This window comes from Euleptes europaea, chromosome 15 (assembly GCF_029931775.1).
Source record: "Euleptes europaea isolate rEulEur1 chromosome 15, rEulEur1.hap1, whole genome shotgun sequence".
Taxonomy (NCBI): Eukaryota; Metazoa; Chordata; class Lepidosauria; order Squamata; family Sphaerodactylidae; genus Euleptes; species Euleptes europaea.
Genome location: NC_079326.1, coordinates 58726186 through 58748463, shown reverse-complemented (window position 1 = coordinate 58748463; position 22278 = coordinate 58726186). Strand labels below are relative to the sequence as shown.

At 45.9% G+C, this 22278-nt stretch overlaps 1 protein-coding gene across 1 annotated transcript in view; it reads left to right on the top strand.

Moving 5' to 3' along the window:
* ERBB4 (erb-b2 receptor tyrosine kinase 4) overlaps positions 1–22278 on the top strand; it is a 428412-nt gene that overhangs the window by 235412 nt on the left and 170722 nt on the right. The window contains exons 10-15 of the mRNA XM_056861238.1: positions 611–684; positions 1907–1997; positions 6195–6394; positions 12495–12627; positions 17305–17398; positions 18639–18793. Of these exons, the coding sequence (XP_056717216.1) occupies positions 611–684; positions 1907–1997; positions 6195–6394; positions 12495–12627; positions 17305–17398; positions 18639–18793 (747 nt within the window). The remainder of the gene's footprint in view (positions 1–610; positions 685–1906; positions 1998–6194; positions 6395–12494; positions 12628–17304; positions 17399–18638; positions 18794–22278) is intronic.

Genomic DNA, 22278 nt, shown 5'->3' with positions numbered 1-22278 from the left:
TTCTGTCCCTCTGCTGCCTTTGGAGTGGAGCAGTGGCCAGACAGTCTAGAGAGCAGACCGAGCAGCAGTTAGATCCCGCAGTTTGCAAACCACTTCAGTTCTGGTTTTCTTGCCAATCACAAACAGTGGTTTGTTAGATCAGGTGCCGTGCCAAAATATAGGTCAGCATCCTTAACTGTGATTTGATCTGGTGTCAGGATTGAGCCTGAGAGAAATATGGCTCCGTGGAATTATTATTTTTTTAATGCAGATGTAAGAAATGGAATACCTCTATAACACTGAGCTTTCTAAATAAGGTGGTTTTTCCTTATGTTTAACAGTGGGGCAGTGAGCTGTGATGCCTAACTCACCTCAGGAGCACTGTGTGCCCTTGCTTTGCCTTCCCCTGCTGATCCTTGACCTTCTTCCAGCTTCTCTGAGGAGAGCGTCAGAGGAAGGACTGAATCTGGACCCTTCCAAACAAGAATCCCTTTCCTTTCACTTGTCCATAAGCAACTGAGGGGGGGCATTGGGGAGATCCTGTTGAATCTTCCCCAAATTCCAGCTTCTTAATGAGTGAAGAGCAGACCCATCAACATGGGTTGTTAATGGTCTCTTTGTTGTCTTCCAGGGACCCTTATCACATGATTGAAGCCATTGACCCGCAGAATTTAAACGTCTTCCAAACAGTGAGGGAGATAACAGGTAACCGACCCTTGTGACATTACCTCATTCAGACTCTTCATTTTGTCCCGTCCCCCCCGATATTTTAAAATTAATGAGTGTGTAATATTAACAAGAGCCAGCAAGGTGTAGTGGTTAAGAGCGTCGGACTGTAATATGGAGAACCGGGTTTGATTCCCCACTCCTCCACATGAAGTCTGCAGGGTGACCTTGGGCTAGTCACAGTTCTCTCTGAACAGCCCCATTTGCTTTTCCCTGGTAGTGCAATGCACAGGTTTGTATGGGCCCCAAAGTACTGACCTAAGCCCTGATTTCCACATCGTTCACCTATGGTGTGTCTCAGGGCATTGCATATCGGTGAGGCCGCTGGTGTTCACTGTCTTTATCCTTTTCCTTCCCTTCCATTAGTCAGGACACTTGCAGGAGCGTAGGAGTGTAGGAGGTATGTTTTGCAGTGAGGCTTACTGGATGTTTCCACCATCATGGTTTCACTTCAGAACATAAGAAAGGCCATGCTGGATCAGGCCAAAGGTCCATCAAGTCTAGCAGTCTATTCACACAGTGGCCAACCAGGTGCCTCCAGGAAGCCCACAAACAAGACGACTGCGACAGCATTGTCCTGCCTGTGTTCCACAGCACCTCATATAATTGGCATGCTCCTCTGATCATGGAGAGAATAGGGATGCATCATTACTAGTATCCATTTTTACTAGTAGCCATGGGTAGCACTCTCATTTGTGAACATGTCTACTCCCTTCTTAAAGCCTTCCAAGTTGGCAGCCATCACCACATCCTGGGGCAGGGAGTTCCACAATTTAACTATGCTTCATTGAGGGTAGCAAGAGCGTCTGTTCATTTCACTTTCGCTCACCGGATGAGTAGTTGCCTAAATGGGTTGGACCCAGTGGAAATTACTACGGATGGGAGGGGGGAAGCTCTTTGTCAATTCCTCTTCTTGCAGCAGATCTCCAGTTCCCCGTTCATGCTTTTCCGAGGGCGGGCGGGAGGGGAGGAGTCTCTGGTCCACCAGAAGCAGCATTTCAAGGGGTGGGGATTTGGGGGGTGCAGCAGGAGGGAGGAAATCCTGCTCACTGACAGAAATCCCTTCCATCAGCAGCCATTTTGCATTGGAGCCAACCCATTGTCAGCTTTTTGAGATAGCGTTTGGACAGTGTGGAGTGTACGGTGGAGCCAAGTCTGCTCTGGAGACGTTTTCTAACTCTTCTGTTCTCGTTCTCTTCAGGTTACCTGAATATACAGTCGTGGCCAGAAAACATGACAGATTTCAGTGTCTTTTCGAATTTGGTTACCATAGGCGGACGAGCACTTTACAGGTTGGAAACTCTTTCCCTCCCTTTAGAATGCATACGGTTTAATAATCAACCCTCATAAATCATAATTTTCTTAATGCATTGGTTTCTTTTATTTTTTAAAAAAATCTGTGGTTATGTGAGGGGGCCATTGACAATGAAGCCCTCTGACAGGGATCTGGATTATTTCTCTTCTGCCACACAGACACAAACAGCCCCGTTTCTATCCCACCTGCCACTGCTTTTCACCACTGCAACCTTCCACTTCTATACAGGAGTCAAACAACACATTTATCTTTACAAACTGAATTACCCTTCGCCCATTTAATGACTGGGTATCTGGGCCTCAAAAGTCCCATGCCCCTCAATCGTGAGGAGTGGGTTTCTAGATTTGTCATCTAAGGAATGAGGAACCATGTACCACGGGGTTGCCCATCTCCTGCACATATGCCAACAAGCAGTGGCACATCATCCTGTTTTCTTGGGCATGCCAGCAAGGTCTGAGGCGCCCCCTCCAACACTGATAGTATTGCAGGGTCTTGGCTTCCCCACGGCTAACGGCGGCATGAGATGAGGTGGTGCCAAGCCCATAAGTCAAAGCATACTTTAAAATTTCAATCTCTGTACAATACAATAAAACAAGATGGCATTCATTAATCACAAAATAGTAGCCACTAAGAACCAGGCCAGGTAGTGAAACCCCCCAAAGCCAGGTTGGGGCGGGGGAGAATGGGGAGGCCAGCAGACAATGGTATTGGGGAAAAACCTGGTATGTTAAGTGCCGTCCAGTCGCTTCCGATTCCTGGCGACCCTATGAATCCATGTTATCCAAAACGTCCTCTTGCTCAGGTCTTGCAAACTGAGACGTTGTTTACCCAGTGGTAAAACAAATAGATTTCAAGGCTTGTTTAATGCCTCACGTGCTGTTCTGTTCGCAGAAAGAAAAATGGAAGTGGCAAGATGCAGTGCTTTGGGTACGGTGCATACCAACGTACGGGTGACGTGTCCTAAAAGGGCACAGTTGGAGAGACACTTCAGTATGTGTTCTGCCAAAAACAAATGCAACCTGGGTGACTTTTTAGCCTACAGGTTTTTCCCCCTTAAGGGTTTTAACGCTATCTCATATTTCAGCTAGACAGCAAGCATAGTGTAGTAGTTAAGGTGTCAGGCTAGGACCTGGGAAACCCAGGTTCAAATCCCATGGAAGCTTGCTGGGTGACCTTGGGCCAGTCACACATTCTCTGTCCTGACCCTAACTAGTATTTGGATGGGAGACCTCCAAGGAATACCAGGGTCATGGCAAACCACTGGGGAGGGGCTGTAGCTCGGTGGTAGAGCATCTGCTTGGCATGCAGAAGATCCCAAGTTCAATCTCCGGCATCTCCAGTTAAAGGGACTAGGCAAGTAGATGTTGTGAAAAACCTCTACCACTGCCGGTCTGAGTAGACAACAATGACTTTGCTGGACCAAGGGACTGATTTAGTATAAGGCAGCTTCAAGTGTTCACTTCCAAACGTCTCTTGCCTTGAAAACTCCTCTACGGGGTTGCCAGTCAGCTGTGACTTGATGGTAAAAAAAAACCCAACAACTTCAGAGATTTTCTAACATTCCAGAGAAAATGTCAGTGGTCCAGTGTTTGTGGAACAGGAGAAAATCATGTTACAGTATTTGTTTCGGTACTCTGTAAGGACGTTCAGTCCTGAGCTGTTGAAGGGGCGGTAGGTTTGGTCTAATTTGTAGAAAATCGATTTTCTATACTCCAGTAATGGCCAAGAGGTTCTCCAGAAAGTGGCTACTTCTGCATTAGCCTCAATAAAATCAAAGCAAAATTTTTATGGATTCCCATGTTCCTTATTGTCTTTTGGGTCGATGATTGTTTGGATTGCCTTATTATGACCGTTCAATTTTATCTCGCTCATTCAGTTTAATCTTGTTCTGTGTCAATTTCGTTACGACAAATACATTTCAATCTGTTCAAGTGCCAAACTTGAATGTTGTCAGTCACAATCCGTATTACCTCTGTGGTCTACACCAGTTTCATAATGACCTAAGATCTTTGGAAATGTTGCAGCCCTTTTGCCAATAACTGTTGCTCTGGCACTGAGTGATTGTCGTGTATGCCAGGTAAATTGCTGATATGTTGCACCAGCATTATAGAATATTGGGCTTGTAATAGCTTTACATGTTCCATTTTTAAAAGACGTGTTCTGATATGAAAAAGTGATGGGGGGAAAGGGAAAACACCAAAACAGAAGGAGTGTGAAGCAATATAACTGTGTAATATATCCCACATCCTATGGAACAAACAGTAGTTAATCAGGCAAGGGATTCTCCAGGGGTTGTAAACAATGGCCCAAACAGATTGTGGGTAGTGGAGAAACCTTGAGATTTGAATTACAGTCATGCTGACTTGTGTGGTTTTGGCTTTCATCTAAAAAAACTGGAAAATAATTATCAGCCTTTTTAAAAAATCAAATAAATCTGCAAAGAGCTGGTTGCTCTAAAAATGGGCTTTACCACCACTAACTTAACTGGCATACTGTCAAAGTTGTCTTTGTTCTGTGTTTTCAGACATTTGCCTGTTTGTGTTTTAATCGGAGCAGGGCAGTCAGGAGTTATCTTCTCAAAAGTTCATCTTGACTAGAAGAGAGTGCAGTCTTCCTGCAGCAAAGTGTAGTCATCTAATTGTTCAATAACTGTGCATTTCTAATCACAATTACACCTTTCCAAAACCACTGAGATCATCGTGGGGGGCTCTGCTAAGGAGCGCACTGTTATGCAGCCCTATAGAAATCCTAAAAAATCAGGTTCAATAACGGACAATGATGGAGGGCCTCGTGTTTGCCCCAAGCGCATCAGTGGTCCCATGGAGGCAAACTGAAGGGGTCCTGTTGCGTACATTGAGACATCATAACAGTCCCAGTGATGTAAATCAGCAGCAAATAAGCACAGCCAATCTGCACCATTACAGGCATTTGGTCAGGTTGAGTATCCCTTATCCAGAATTCTGATATCGAAAATACTCCAAAATCCAAAACTTTTTGAGCACCCACAAAGGGTAATAAAATGGCACATGTGCAGGCCGGTTGCACCAATGGCAGGTTCTCCAGTATTACCCCACATGAAGAAGAAGAGTTGGTTTTTATATGCCGATTTTCTCTACCAAGGGAGATTCAAACTGGCTTACAATCACCTTCCCTTCCTCTCCCCACAACAGACACCCTGTGAGGTAGTTGGGGCTGAGAGAGTGTGACTAGCCCAAGGTCACCCAGCTGACTTCATGTGGAGGAGTGGGGGAACAAATCCAGTTCACCAGATTAGCCTCCGCCGCTCAGGAGTGGGGAATCAAACCCATTTCTCCAGATCAGACTCTACCGCTCCAAACCACCGCTCTTAACCACTACACCACACTGGCGCACAAAATGATTAAAAATATTGGATTAAATTACCTTCAGGCTATGTGTATGAGGTGTGCATAAAACATTAATGAATTTTGTGTTTAGACTTGGGTCCCATCCCCAAGATATCTCATTATGTATATTCAAATATTCCAAAATACGGAAAGATCAGAAATATGGAACACTTCTGGTCCCAAGCATTCTGGATAAGGGATACTCCACCTGTACAGAGAAAAGTGTGGTGGGCACCGAGACTAAATATATGTAAATTGCATTAATTGGGCTGGTGCTTTTTAAAGAGCCTGATTTTTTTCTAAGTTATTCCTCACGTTTAAGCACCTGTCTCTTTGTGCACAGCCCCTGCCTCACTCTGGATGGAAAGCCAATGTGGTGTAGTGGTTAAGAGCAGTGGTTTGGAGCAGTAGACTCTGATCTGGAGAACCGGGTTTGATTCCCCACTCCCCCACATGAGCGGCAGAGGCTAATCTGGTGACCTGGATTTGTGTCCCCTCTCCTACACATGAAGCCAGCTGGGTGACCTTGGGCTACTCACACTCTCTCAGCCCCACCTACCTCACAGGGTGTCTGTTGTGGGGAGGGGAAGGGAAGGTGATTGTAAGCTGGTTTGAGTCTCTCTTAAGTGGTAGAGAAAATTGGCATATGTAAACCAACTCTTCTTCTTCTTCTTCTTCTTTTTCTTCTGACAGCAGAGACCTCGATTAGATTACCTTTCGATCCTTTGGGTGCTATGCAAGAGCTGTCACAGAGAGACCAAGAGAAGGAGTTTCTCTGCTGACTGTTCTCTTCTTGTTTCCTCTTCTAGCGGCCTCTCCTTGCTTATTCTCAAGCAGCAGGGAATTCGATCGCTGCATTTCCAGTCCTTGAAGCATATCAGTGCTGGCAACGTCTACATAACAGACAATACTAACTTGTGCTTCTATCACACCATCAACTGGACCAGTCTCTTCAGCACTGCCAACCAAAAGACTGTGATCCACAGAAACAAGAAGGCTGAAAACTGCAGTAAGTATTGTATTCATCCTGCCAGGTGTGCAAAATGAGAGCTCCCATAAGCCCCGGTATGGTAGTTTTGTGAAATACAAGTGCTTGACTTACTGGTACTGAAAATACACTACTTTACAATGGCGTAGACATTTTTTAAAAACAGAAATTACTAGTAATGGAAATTGGCATGAATAATAAACAAGAAGTAATATAAAGCAGACTGTTGTATGTGAGAAATAATGGGGGTGGGGGTGGAAATGCCAACCTTCCAGCCCTCAATGTCCAGAATGCTTTAAGCCATCAGGGTTTTGAGCTATTTTTCTTCCTATTTTTCTTTAACTGGCTCTTGACTTCCCTCAACATTCCATCTTTTCTAGGGCATGTTTAGTCCTCATCAGGCCACGTTTGAGGAGTTTTCCCTTTTGATCAATTCACAAAGTCATATATTTCTGCAAATCTGTGGTGCACCCCAACTATATGGGGAGACCCTTACCTTTCTCTCTAGGTGGGTCTGTTGTGCTCGTTTTGTTATCCACATAAGAGCCAGTTTACTATTGATAATAAAATATATATTGATAATATATATATTATATATATATAATATTGATAATAAAATAAGATATATTGATAATAAAATGGGTATTAGGTGGTATTATATATGTGAAAATAAAGATAAAGTCGGATATCTGGTTAATTTCAGTTTGAGCAAAACAAAGAGGAAGCATTTAATTTTAGGTGAAGCCCCCCTCCCCCAGTCTCCCAGTATGTTTGTGAGGGCCAGTCACTGGACATTTGGTAGCTGCAGCTCGCCATGTCATTTAACATTGATAATGGCGTAACAGAAACAAGGTTTAATGTACATCTGATTTACATATATTTTTCCCAGTGGCATGTTTCGGCATCTCTGTTTTTGATCTTGTACACTGTTGTTCCTTTGTGATTGTCATTAACACAGAAACTAGGACATTTTTATAGGACATTGGCCCAAGAGATGTGTGAAGAATGGGGGGAGTCTTCTACCAGCACTTAAAATTCAGTTTCCCCAAACTGCCTGTGTTGCTCCAGATGGTGCATAGGAATTCCTGGTTTTATCTTTTGGGCTTAAGCATTCTCCGGTATCTTTTCAAAGACTGGCTAATATTTATGGGACTGGAAGGTGAATGTATATAATGGCTTACAGTGAATTCAGCGGTATTTTGTTAGAGTATGGAGGAATGTGTTTCCATGTATCGATGTCGCCAAATTGTTCCCAGTGGTCCCCCCCTTGCATTGTCCTCTAACCTCTTTACCTAGCAGTCTCCACCTTCAGTACCCGCTCTATCACAATGCTGTTTTCTAAGCCACTAGTATCACAGAGAGGCTTTGTAGACCCGTCTCTTTCCCATTCAGGCAGCCGCTGGCTTAACTGCTCTGATATCTTGGGAGGATTGGCTAGGAAAGAGCTAAGCATCTGTCTCAGTAGGGAGTGGGACTTTGGCTTTACAGCTCATCCCTGTGGTCAAAGAATCTGTGCAAAGAAAAAGAAGAAGAAGAGTTGATTTTTATACCCTTATTTTCTCTACCTTTAAGTAGTCTCAAAGTGGCTTACAATCGCCTTCCCTTCCTCTCCCCACAACAGGGGCTGAGTTCAGAAACAACTATGACTAGCCCAAGGTCTTCCTTCATGTGGAGGAGTGGGGAATCGAACCCGGTTCACCAGATTAGAGTCCACCGCTCATGTGGAGGTGTGGGGAAACAAACCCTGTTCATGGACTGGTGGCATGGGGTGAGGAGAACAAGGGGACAAAATCCACCCATTTCCTCAGTACTAGAGAGGAAAAGAGGACCTTCCTTACCCCAGTCATAGAATTATAGACTCATAGTTGGAGGGGGCTATACAAGCCACCGAGTCCAACCCCCTGCTCAATACAGGATCAGCCTAGAGCATCCCTGACAAGCATTCGTCCAGCCACTGCTTGAAAACTGCCAGAGAGGGGGAGTTCATCACCTCCCTAGGAAGCCAATCCTACTGCTGAACAACTCTTCTTGGAAAAAAAAAACCTTTCCTAATATCCACCCAGTACCTCTCCACCCACAATTTAACCCCTTGGTCAGGGAGAGCAGGGTAGAAGTTGAAATAATAAATAAATAAATAAATAAATAAACCAATTATTGTGAGTCCTATGATCCTCTGCTGCCAACAGGAACAGCTCCTTGCCCTCCTCTAAGTGGCAGCCCTTCAAATAGTCCCCCCAACCCACAAAGCTATTCGCCTACATGAGTCTTGCGGCCCTGGGAATGATCTCTCCAGGTGTCAGAAGGGGCTGCAGAAAGAGAGAAGAATGCAGGAAAACTCCATGTTCCAGGTGAGAAGTGGTAGAGCACAGGCCTGTGTACACAGGAATTAATCCCGAAACCCATGAGTAGCCTTTGTTAAACTAAGATGCTTCATCGCTAACCGCTCCCCATGAGCTTCTGAAAGATAACTTTGTTGTTTCGTATTAATAGTACATTTTGGACTCCTTCGCCAAAAACAGAGAGACGCTTGTTGCTTACGCAATTGAAAGCCCCACAGATCCCATGTCGGGACAGTTTTTCAAACAACCCCATCTACTTAAAGCCTTTATTCAGAGCATCAAAGAAAAGAATGTGACTTGATAAATTCTTTTCGACATTTTGTCAGTGATTCCAAAGAAGCACCTGCCATTTGAAGAGCCTGAATGCGACAGCAGCATATGAAAATGCACTGGAAGAGCTCAGGATATTCATTTATCTAATGAAATTATGTACCGATAATTGAATTACATTTGCCTACAAAACCATTTAAAACCACTAAGCTTTAATTAAAGCACAAACACTTCAATTCTGATATTAAAAATTATCCAAGACTTGCGTGATTCACGGACCTTAAATGTGTGCCCAGACCTTAATTAAGTGGCAGAGAGACTTCAAGACAGGCAGTCTTTTGAGATGAAGATCTCTGGAAGAGCCCGTCTGTTTTGTCAGGAACACAATCCCATCCAGACAGGTCAACTCGGCAGGCACGGGGGTGCAGGAGTGTTGGTCACATTCATATGCAAAGTGCTGTAGTAACGGATGTATAGAATCATAGAATCACAGGGTTGGAAGGGACCACCAGGGTCATCTAGTCCAACCCCCTGCACAATGCAGGAAATTCACAACTACCTCCCCCCGCCCACATCCCCCAGTGACCCCTACTCCATGCCCAGAAGATGGCCAAGATGCCCTCCCTCTCGTGGGAGTTTAAGTCTCGAAATAGATGGCTTTGTCCATTCTTTGGGGACCCTGGAAGTCTGATGGAATGAGTTTAAGGAGCGAGGGAAAAGTCAGACGACATTGCGGCTACCTTTATGGCCCCTTGGTGAATCTGGTTTTTAAAAAATTCAGTATAATAATGCAGCAATCAATGTAATAAAATCAGATTACAGAATTATTTACAGTCTGCCTTTCTCATAGGACTCAAGGCAGATTAGAAACTGACACAATGCATACAGTGCGATAAAGATGGATGACAAAATTAGAAAGGAGAAAATAAAAAGGCTAAGGTGTACGGTGCAAGTAATGTAAAAAAAATATATTTTACTACGCAGTTCAAAAATGATCTTGTACTCTTGTTGAAAACACTGAAAGGCTAACCGATTCCCCTGAGGGAAGCCTGTTGATGAATTTTGGGCGAAGTAATAAAACCCTTTTTTTTTTACTTGGCCTTATTTTTTAATCTCTTACAAAATTAGAAAATGGTGCGATCAGAACACACACAGTAAACCATGAAATGATATGCCATTGGGACCATTGGCTGGAAGGCAAAATTCTGATTCATAGAATCATAGAGTTGGAAGGGACCACCAAGGTCATCTGGTCCAACCCCCTGCACAATGCAGGAAATCCACAACTATCTCCCCCCCACACCCCCAGTGACCCCTACTCCATGCCCAGAAGATGGCCAAGATGCCCTCCCTCTCATCATCTGCCTAAGGTCACAGAATCAGCATTGCAGACGGATGAGCATCTAGCCTCCGCTTACAAACCTCCAGGGTAGGAGAGCTTACCATTGTGGCTTGTTTCTGAGCACTTTTCACAACCTGTCTCGAAGTAGCCCAGAAAAATCTCGATGGCTCACTGGGCCTAGCACACAATCTCTTGGAGAACTCTCTCTACAGTCTTGTAAACTGAACACACGAGATTCATGTCAGTGCTGTGAAAGAGGTGACCCCAGCCCTGGACAGAGCAAGCAGTGGGTCGGAGGAAAATTGTGGCAGCCCCTTCTTCTTCTCTGACATTGGGGGTAACAGATGGGTGCCAGTAGGGAAGAAGAGCTCAATGCCCCCCTCGGTGCTTTGGAGTCATTTCTCTGCTCTGTTTTGGAAAGCTGCAGGTTCCGCCTCCAGTCAATTAAGTTTGTAAATCTTTATAGCCTAATTGCCTTGATTCCTGCTTGTTTAATTAGTACAGTAGTACCGTCAGTGGAACATTCCTTTAATAAAAGTGGCTGACAAGGAATTATTTTTAATGAACAACTACTGAGAGGTTTTCCCTCGTATATGAGGAGAGGGGCTTTTTCATCTTAGTTGGGAACAGAAGTTCATTTCCACGTCAGACTTTCCAGAAGGTTCCAGTTTGAGAAAAAACTGGCAATGTGGTACTTTTAACTGTAATATGTGACATGTTTAATGATGTAATAGTACGATTCTGCATTCCTTTTTTCTAACGGCTGCGTTCATACGTTTCTTGATGTTTTCATTATGCTTTTAAATATTCTCCGTGTTAAGTCTTTCTGTTCTTGACAGGCTGCTCTGCTGCCTCTGTGCACCTCTTCCAAAAGCGTGCACATCTTTGTGCTTTTGAGGCAGGAACCCCAGGGGATTCCCCAGTTGCCCTGGAGGGCTAGGCCAGTCCGGTGTGCATGCAAGGGACAGACAACTTCATGTTCCTTCCTGGCCTCAGTAATGGCCTGTCATCATTTAAATTGCTACCATATAAAAGGAAGTATTTCTTCACACAACACATAGTTAAATTGTGGAACTCCCTGCACTGGGATGTGGTGATGGCTGCCAACTTGGAAGGCTTTAAGAGGGGAGTGGACGTGTTCATGGAGGAGAGGGCTACTAGTCATGGCTACTAGTCATGATGCACGCCTATTCTTGCCAAGATCAGAGGAGCATGCAGAATATATTGGGTGCTGTGGAATATAGGCAGGACTGCCGCTACGGTCATCTTGTTTGTGGGCTTCCTTCCTGGAGGCACCTAGTTGGCCACTGTGTGAACAGACTGCTGGACTGGATGGGCCTTTGTATGATCCGGCAGGGCTTTTCTTATGTTCTTATATTCGTACCCAGGAGGATGAAACTGGTTTAGGGGCTGTTGCGCTAAACAGTTGTCACTCCCTACTGTTCCTGTTTATCTTCCTTTCTGTCTCTTTCTCTCCCATATTGAGTCTTCCCTGCCTCTCACACAATGATGTGCATTTTCTGGGAAAATGTGAATTAGGGAATTGTCTGATTCAAATTTAAATAAATAATAGGGGAGGAGTTGTGGCTCAGTGGTAGAGCATCTGCTTGGCATGCAGAAGGTCCCAGGTTCTATCCCCGGCACCTCCAGTTAAAGGGACCAGGCAAGTAGGTGAAGGGAAAGACCCTTTTCTGCCTGAGACCCTGGAGAGCTGCGGCCGGTCTGAGATGACAGAATTGACCTTGATAGATCCAGGGTCTGTTTCAGTATATGGCAGCTTCATGTGTTCATGTACTCTACATTTCAGAATCATGCCTCCCATTAGAATTGGGAACTTACGTTACCTAGGAGTTAGCATAAGAAATGTCACAGTATGTGGGGGGAGGGACTGTTGTTGAGTGAAAGAGCATCTGCTGTGCATGCAGAAGGTCCCAGGTTCAGTCCCCAGCATCTCCAGTTAAAAGGACCAGGCAAGAGGTGATGTGAAAGCCCTCTGCCTGAGACCTTGGAGATCTGCTGCCGGTCTGAGTGGACAGAACTGACCTTGATAGATCCGGGGTCTGCTTCAGTATACAGCAGCTTCATGTGTTCCATGTATTCTAAGCTTCAGGATCGTGCCTGCCATTTAGCAGGGAAATACATCACACGTTTTTTACCCTTCTTTTCGCAGCTGCAGAGGGGATGGTGTGCAGCCGCTTGTGCTCCAAGGACGGGTGTTGGGGCCCTGGGCCCGACCAGTGTTTGTCCTGTAAGCGCTTCATCCGAGGAAGGACCTGTGTGGAAGCTTGTAACCTCTATGAGGGGTAAGGTCCCCCCTTCCCCCGCAACCTTCCTTTAGGCATGACCAGAAATGTGCACCTATTGGCAACGCAACGGGCATATTGTTAGGTTCTTACAGTGCGGTCCTGTGTAGAGTTACTCCCGGACAAGCCTATTGAAATGTGTGGCAATGTAGAAGAAGAAGAAGAGTTGGTTTGTATACCCCAGTTTTCTCTACCTTTAAGGAGTCTCAAAGTGGCTTACAATCGCCTTCCCTTGCTCTCCTCATAACAGACACTTTGTGAGGTAGGTGGGGCGGAGAGAGTTCAGAGAGAACTGTGACTAGCCCAAGGTCACCTAGCAGGCTTCGTGTGGAGGAGGGGGGAATCAAAGCCGCTCTGAACCTGACCTTCGGGTTGGGGAGGGTGGGGTAAAATGCAATAAAATGCAATAAAATAAACCCAGTTCTCCAAATTAGAGTCCGCTGCTCATGTGGAGGAGTGGGGAATCAAGCCCAGTTCTCCAGATTAGAGTCTGCTGCTCTTAACCGCTATACCACGCTGGCTTCATGTCATATGCCAGTCAAAGGACCACAGGCTAATGAATTTCTACCGCCAAGCAATTTGCTGTTCCTGGTAACAAGGAGGAACTCTGGAAGGGTTCTTAGCCTATCAGAGAAACCTTATGAACAATAGCCTGATATGGTATTTTTTAAATAAGAGTTTTTTTCTGATTCCGCCTGAATACTGGCGATTCTTCTGGGTTCCTCCAGTCATAAAGTACCGGCACCTGTTTTCAGGGTTTGGAGATTAAAAGTACCTTGACACTAGGATTTCATAACCTTCCCTGAAATTGATTAATTGTGAGAGGCAGCCTGGCTCGGTGGGATATGTAGCCGCATCTGTGATTCAGAGGGTTCCCTGTGAAACTCTGAGCCTGGTACAAGCTTTGACTGGCAGAAATGGGGAGTCCGGTATGATGCCAAATTATGAAGTGAGCTGGCAGTCTGTGGTATTGCATTACATGAAGGAGCCATCCTGGTTTATCTGTGTGGTTGAAGGGGCGCCGGAGTTAAACAGCAGACCTTCCACTCTGTGAAACAGAGGAGTCGTCGTTGGAAAAGGCAAAAATTTGATTTTTGCAAAATCTCCCAATCCTGTGATGCTTTGCCAGCCCAGATTGAGAGGGGGGGGGCTTGCAGGCTGGATAAGAGCTCTCAAGGGGCCAGATCTGGCCCGCGGGCCGTGTGTTTGACACCCCTGCCTTACATTAAAATAAACCAACATAGGAGGCCAGTTTTCATTAGCACTTTGATTCAGTCCAAAAAGAACCTCCCTTTTGGTAATTTTTCTCTTGCTGGAGGAGCTCAAAACATAGCAAAAATATCCTTGGGAGCAGTATGGCTCTTGCCAAGGCAGGTGGGGCGATTCCTCCCGCCTTGGTGTGATGCACAACATCCATTTCATGGCTCGCATTTGTGACCTAGCGTGGCAAAATGGGGAGCTCTGGCCTGGCCTGACTACCTTGGCAATGCCAAGGCGTGTTCTTTGTGCTGGCACACTGCACCGTGAAGGAAGGCAAGGGAGCCATCACAGACAGGCGGGGGCTGCTTTGCCAGTTGCCTCAGCAACAAGGGCACATGGCCATGGGTGACCCCTTTTTTCATATTTTAGTGATTCAAGAACTGATTGGCTGGGGTGTAGTGGTTAATAGCGGTGGTTTGGAGCGGTGGACTCTGATCTGGAGAACCGGGTTTGATTCCCTGCTCCTCCACATGAAGCCAGCTGGGTGACCTTGTGCTAATCACACTCACTCAGCCTCACCTACCGCACAGGATATCTGTTGTGGGGAGGGGAAGGGAAGGTGATTGTAAGCCAATTTCATTTTTCCTTTAGCAGAGAAAGTTGGCATATAAAAACCAACTCCTCCTCCTACTCCTCCTCCTCCTCCTCCTCCTCCTCCTCCTCCTCCTCCTCCTCCTCCTCCTCCTCCTTCTTCTTCTTCTTCTTCTTCTTCTTCTTCTTCTTCTTCTTCTTCTTCTTCATGGTACCATAATGTTATCACAGACACTGTATGGTCCTTGGCTGGCTGGGACCATGCTGCGATTGAGACAGTTTCCCTCACAAAAGATAAAGCATTGCTATGTCTACAGCTAATGCAGCTGCAAGTGTGCCCTGGTGCAAAAAGAGGCTGAAAAACCAAAGTTAAAAAGGGTGTGGGGGGGTTGCATCTCTCAAAAATGCCCTATCCCCAAAATGTTCAGGGGTGAAAAATTGAGTGTATTGCGACTTTAAATTAATTGATTTTCAGAACATTCATTTCGAATGAATCTCCCTTTAACACACCCCCTCCCCTTGGGGCTGATTTTGAAGGAATGTATTTAACTTAAGAAGTCAATATGTTTCAATTAAGCATGTGCTGAGCTGCTTTTGAAAGTGAAAGACGGAGGAGAGAGGGAGTCTATCCAGAGAGTGTATGAAAGAAGTCCAGATTACCCATTAGCATCTCGTAATCAAAGCCAATTTCCCTGAAAGATTTTTCCTTTTCAAAATCTGTAGCAAAAAAAAACCTTTTTACAAACACGTCCTCGGTGTAATTTTAGCCACTGTTCCCCTGGATAGACAAGTAGTACGTTGTAAAGAATAAAAAGCGCTCAGATATAGCCAAAGTTGCATTTCAAGGAAGGATCATTTCAAGCGTCATAAATGTTCTTCTCAGCAATAAAGCTCGTCTCTAATCCTCGTCCCCCTCCCCAGCAAGGCACGTAGCCCTTTCTTACAAGTAGCTTCAGCTTTGCGAGGAGGACATGGCGGCCAGCCAAGACCCTTCCATCTCGATTACCCTTTCTTCTAGGCTGTAGATTGGATTTCTGCTTGGTATTTCTCCTACCACAAGGATGTACAGCAGGGCTGTCAAACGCCGGGCCCGCGAGCCGGATCCGGCCCCTTGAGAGCTCATCTCCGGCCCGTGAGCCAGCTGAGGCAGCCCCCCACGCACACGCACCCCACTCTCGATCTGGGCTGGCGAGGCATGGCCCTGCCCAACCAAGTGACATTTTTGTCATATCCAGCCCTCGTAACAAATGAATTTGACACCCCTGATGTACAGTGTCTACATTTTATATGCATCAGAGGATGAATCACCTACAGCAGGTTAAAACGCTTAGGGCTGTTTAGCTTGGAAAGAAGGTGGTTAAGGGGAGACATGATAGAGGTCTATAAAATTATGCATGGTAAGGAGAGGGTAAACAGGGAGACACTTTTCTCCCTCTCTCATAATACCAGTACACGGGGTCAACTGCTGAAGCTGGAGGGTGAGAGATTCTAAACAGATAAAAGGAAGTATTTCTTCACACAACGCATAGTTAAATTGTGGAACTCCCTGCCCCAGGATGTGGTGATGGCTGCCAACTTGGAAGGCTTTAAGAGGGGAGCGGACATGTTCATGGAGGAGAGGGCTTTCCATGGCTACTAGTCATAAATGGATGCTAGTCATGATGCATCCCTATTCTCTCTAGTATCAGAGGAGCATGCCTATTATTTTGGGTGCTCTGTATCACAGGCAGGATGGTGCTGCTGCACTCGTCTTGTCTGTGGGCTTCCCAGAGGCACCTGGTTGGCCACTGTGTGAACAGACTGCTGGACTTGATGGACCTTGGTCTGATCCAGCATGGCCTTTCTTATGTTCTTATGTATAATAAGACCATCATTCCTGAATCTAAAATCCAGTTGGTGCCTCATTCATAGTGCACAAATCGGCAGCCAGCCCAAGGGTCAGGACTCCCAATTTAAAGAGCCCCAGTAGAGTAAGGGGAGGGGAAAAAGAGGCCAGCTACAATGCAACCCGTCGCTCCCCTCAACCAGAGGCCCGTCAGAACATCTTCGTCTTACAGGCCCTGCAGAACAGCATCAGCTCCTGCAGGGCCCAGGTATCACTAGACAGAGAGTTTCACCAGGCTGGGGCCAGGGCCAAAAATACCCTGGCCCTTGTTGAGGACAGCCAGACATAGGGTTGCCAGCCTCCAGGTAATAGTTGGAGATCTCCTGCTATTTCCAGCCAATAGAGATCAGCTCCCCTGGAGAAAATGGCCTCTTTGGCAACTGGACTCTATGGCATTGAGGTCCCTCCCCTCCCCAAACCCCATCCTCCCCAGGCTCCGCCACAAAAACCTTCGGCTTGTGGTGAAGAGGGACTTGGCAACCCTAGCCGGACACTTTTTTGGGCCGGGGACTACCAGTAAGTTGTTATTCGTTGAGCGTAGCACTCTTTGGGGGGCGTACCAGGAGTATTCTGGTATCCTGGTATTCAGTATCTCCTGAACAGCTACAGAGCAGGAGAGTTAAGGGCTGATATACAGCAGAACACATGGTGAAAAGGAGAGGAGCGCTTAACCCTTTCCCCTGCAGGCCGCTGCCACAGCTGCCTTCCTTTGGCAGAGGATGTGGGTGTTTGGGGAGGGGGGAGTTGCCGGGGGAAGTGATGGGGAGGCATCGGTACAGTTTCCCATCTGCCAGATCCCTTCTTCAATTGCCCCTTTGTCAACACGCAAAGTGGCATTTGACAGTTACGTTTGACACCAGTCTGGTCCGGCACTGAGGATTGTTTTTTAATATATAAGTATATGCATTTTTACGTGTAATTTGAACGAGCGTAAATGAAACATTTAACTCTGAGAAAGCAATTAAGAAATGTATGGAATTAATATAATATTGTTTCCCTAGTGAATTCCGGGAGTTTGCAAATGGTTCCGTCTGTGTGGATTGTGACCCCCAGTGTGAGAAGATGGATAATAGTAGGATCACATGCAGGGGACCAGTAAGTACAATTAATTCACAGCAGGGTTACAGAGTAGGCGAGCACCATTACAGCATAATTTGTTGTTCTTTTTAAATTTATCGTTAGCCTTTCTATAACTAACAACAGAGGGGTGGGAACGGGGCCAGGTAGCCCCAGAAATAGCTCTCAACAGCCTTTAAATAAGAGAAATAAAAATCAAGTGAAAGGTTTTTAACTCATGGGCAACTCTGGGGAAGGGAATTGGTGTGCTGGTTTCCAAACTTTGATCCCACCCCCAAAAAACATAAATGTTTTACAAGCATATTTTTAAAAAGTCCTCTGTATTTTCCCAAGTGATTTTGGTTCTCTACTTTTTGATCTTTTTGATCGATTCATTTGTTTTGCATACACATTATGGAGTTTTATATGCAATTTATACATATGATGGATTGTCCATAAAATGCATGATAGTGATTGATTGATGCGCAAAAATGTTGAAAAATGTATACATTTTACAGGGGGGGAAACATAGCGTGAAGGAAAATGATGGAAAATAAATAGGCTTGCCAATCTCCAGGTACTAGCTGGAGATTTCCGCTATTACAACTGATCTCCAGGAGACAGAGATGAGTTGTCCTGAACAAAACGGCCGCTTTGGCCATTGGACTCTATGGTATTGAAGTCCCTCCCCTCCCCAAACCCTGCCCTCTTCAGGCTCCGCCCCCAAAATCTCCAAGTATTTCCCAACCCAGAGCTGCCAACCCTAAAAATAAAGGACCAGAGGGTCAGTGTGCACAAAGGAAAAGGAAAGCAGGTGGGACGTTCAATAGGATTAGGGTTGTGGAACCAATTGGAAATCTTTGAAAATAAGTGAAGCAATGCATAAGTATTAACATGACACATTATGCAAAAATTACATCGCAGGAACCTGCTCAACAGCAAGCCATACACAGTAGTGTAGACCACAATCCCTAACCATTTAACCAAGTAACTTTGTAAACCATTTTGTGCAGTACAACCCTGTCACCTGAGTAGAAAATTAGTGTCTCCCATGTCTGGGAGGACCGTGCATAGCTGAGACTAACCTCCGCTGTCTGGATTTTACCAGGCAGGCCAGGTGCAAACCCATCTGCCCAGCTCCTTGCCACCATTTGGGAAAGAGCCCTTCGAAACATTTGTAGGCATCATATGGGGCACGGTCTCAGTGACGTTTGGGGAGCCCCCCAGAAGTGGGAGAGGAGGTGAAACAAACTAGCCGTGTTTGTTTTGTTCCCCGCAGGGACCAGATCACTGTACCAAGTGCTTCCATTTTAAAGATGGCCCAAACTGCGTGGAGAAGTGCCCTGACGGCGTGCAGGGGGCCAGCAGCTTCATCTTCAAATATGCCGACGAGAACCGCGAGTGCCACTCTTGTGATCCAAACTGTACACAAGGGTAAGTTTACCTAACCACCATTCACATATTTACCTACATTCACTTGGAAAATTGTTGCTCTGTGAGGCTGTACTTTAAAAAAAATCAGCTAATGGAGAGATAACAGGCACCGGCTTGTGGGTACGGTCCTATACGAAGTCACTTCAGTCTAAGCCCAGTGAAATAAACAGGCTTAAATTGGGGAAACTGCATCGCGCTATTAATTTCCCTGGGTTAATTCCTAATTTGCCTGGAACACTGGAGAAAAATTGGATTTTATCAGCAATATACATCGTTTGTAGGTTTGTATATGTGTGTGTCTGTGTGTAATGTGTGTGCAACGCGTGTGTGTCTCTGTGTGTAATCCCATCCATATTAAGCACTAGGTAGGAATGAGCTGATTCTTGTCACTTCTGTTGGTGGTGAATTTCATGCAAGAAAACAGTGTTTATAAATAAAAACCAGATTTCCCCCAAAGTCAAACTCTGCAGTGGGGTTGCGCAAGAGCAGTATGAAAGCTACACCCCCAGACGCCACACAAGCAAAAGCCGACTCTGCCCCAAAAATATTATCAGGTGGCTTTTGGCACATGGAGGGGTTAGGTTCTACAGGGGGTTCTGATTTTGCAGCAGAATGCCATTTTGCTCTCCAGCAGCATTCAATAAAATGCCTCTGTCACACCAGAGGGATTTTCACATTCTTTTTGGCATGAGTTCTGGAACGACAACTCTGGAAGAGCCACAGATTCTGATGCTCTTGAGTTCTGCTCTGGTGAACATTTCCAACAATGCGCAAGATCCACAGAGGAAGTTGGCAGAGGAGGATTTCTAAGGCAACCCTCCTCTTTAATCCCCGTTGGTTTCGACGAGAGAAGTAAGCCTGAGCTGAAGACGCTCTCTCTGAAAGGAATCAGCAGCCAGAAGAGGCAGGGAGGGCGATTTTTGTCCCTACTGTCTGCGCTGCAGCCTCCTGACCTGCGAATTTACTCTCCTGGGCCCCAGGGGAATGCCTTGGGAAGGGGAACGCATCAAACCTCTGCAACTGCCAGTCCCTTCTGCTGACAGATGGCTGGATACTCTGAATATGTGTTTGCATACATATGTATGTTCTAACACACACAAAGCTTGATTTTTTAAGAGATATAATGGCAGGAAACCATCTGTTTGCTTGTGCTACTGCGTAAAATGCCATGTCCACAGACAGAGTTATTTCAGAAGGAAGCATAATAATGATAAATATCTCTCCAAAAGATGCTGAATGTTGTGGGAAGGGCAGTGTTTCGGGTGGCAAACTGATAACACTTTCACACATACCAAATAATGCACTTTTAATCCACTTTCAATACACGTTGAAGCTGGATTTTACTGTGGCCGTTTATGCTTGGTAATTAGCAGCGCGTTCCAGGCTGAAGGGCCCCGCATCTTTTTTTTTAAGTTTTTTTACGCTGAATCGTCATTCAAGAAGTGACTGCGAAGCCAGCGCATACCTGCTTTGCATTTCTTAAGAGCCCCTTGAACCAGACCTTTTTTGTTTGCTCCGCCGCCACCGTGAAGAATCCCCTCAAGGAAACATGTAAAATCACAACATGTAAAATGTACGTTAGCTATGCACACGGCGGTTGCTAATGGCTATATAAACAAGGAACAGGCGAGTGGGGGTGGTGGAATTTCTCCTTTTGCGTTGGGTCCGTGAATATGCATTTTGTGTGAACTGGCAAAATCCACTTGCAAACGATTGTTAAAGCGTACTGAAAGTGGGTTGAAAATGCATTATTTGGCATGTGTGAAAGTGCCCTGAGACTCCGCAGAGCTCTGCCAGTGCTGGACACGAGCGCAGCCGGTTTGCTGTGTTTGATCCACTCGCCTCCACCTCATAGTAATGGATCCCTGGCAATCTCCGCGTAGGAAAGGATCAGGCTGCAGGAGACGTGAAAGACCTTTCCCTGCCCGAGATCCTAAAGCTCTGCTGCCAGTCAGAGTAGACAAGCCTGAGCAGGATGGACTAAGGGTCCGATTCAGTAGGCGCCAGCTCTGTGGGTGGACAACACTTCCCAGTTTGCCCAAGGGCCAATTTGTTGCGACATCTGAATGAGGGAACTTGGGCATTTTGGGGGCTTGTTTCCTCCACACAAACTGGGCTTCTTGACTGGGATTAGGCTGGGGGGTCAGATCCCAGGCTTTTGGGGAATAAGCAGACTTCAGTGAGCTCAAGCACCTGGCTTTGACGGTCCCAGCAAAGGGGAGCTTCATCTGACCAGGAAGCGTGCAGTCCAGCTTCCTCCAGGAGGGAAGAAGGAGGGAGAAGCGGCCAAAAGGGAGAGAAGCAACCAAGCTCATCTCATGTCTCAGGCCAGCAACACACCACTTGTCATCTGCCTCTCAGCCTCCATCTCTGACTGTTTGGATTGTATCAAAAATCTGTAGAGGTGATGCCTTTCATTGAAGTATCGGTTCTTGCATAATTTCCCCCTTATTCAGCCGCAGCTAAGCACATTGTTTTTCAATAATGTGTGAACTGAAATACTTTGTCTGGAAAATGTCTCTGTCTGTGCCTGGAAAACTGCACGGTCTTCTCAAGTTTTGCTTTTAGCCCTCTGTTGTTACATTTCCGCTTTGCTCCTTCTGTCCCAGTGACTTGTGCTTAACACTTTCCCCCCAAACCCATTAAAATGGCTCTTGTATTCGGTGAATGCTCCTTGTGAAAGCACACCCTTGTGCGGAAGTTTCCCCAGTAGATCTTCCCAGGAACGCTGGCGCAGAGACAGAATCTCATTCATATGTATTGAAGGGCCTTTTCTTTTCTTCCGAGTAGCGCGTCTCAGCATTAGTGTTCACGTAGCAGGTGTCGTTGGGCGCTGTTGAGAATTAAGTGCCCACTTCCAGAAGTCTTCAGTGGCAAGTTTTTTGAAGAATAATCCTGATGGTTGAAGAGCCAGGTCACTTCATGAGATTACTTTCTGAACCATTTTTTTAAAAAGAAACTCTGCCGCCCACCTCCAGCTGATGGGGCTCGCTGATGGACATTTAGAAGTGCCAACTTTCTCTACCAATTAAGAGAGTCTCCAACCAGCCAACTTTCTCTACCACTTAAGAGAGTCTCCAACCAGCTTACAATCACCTTCCCTTCCCCTCCCCACAACAGACACCCTGTGAGGTAGGCGGGACTGAGAGAGCTGTGACTAGCCCAAAGTCACCCAGCTGGCTTCATGTAGAGGAGTAGGGAAATCAACCCGGTTCACCAGATTAGCCTCCGCTGCTCATGTGGAGGAGTGGGGAATCAAACCCGGTTCTCCAGATCATAGTCCACCGCTCTAAACCACCGCTCTTAACCACTACACCCTTTACAGTACTCTTTTAGCCGTGCCTGAGCCACGTAATGGATGGGGTTAGCCAGGAAGCAAAGTTTGTCATTTTGAGAGCGATGTCGTGAGAGACTGCTTTCTAAATAGCAGCAGAAAAGAGAAAGAGTCCCCTGCCAGAAATTTTGTTAGTCTTTCACATCACCTA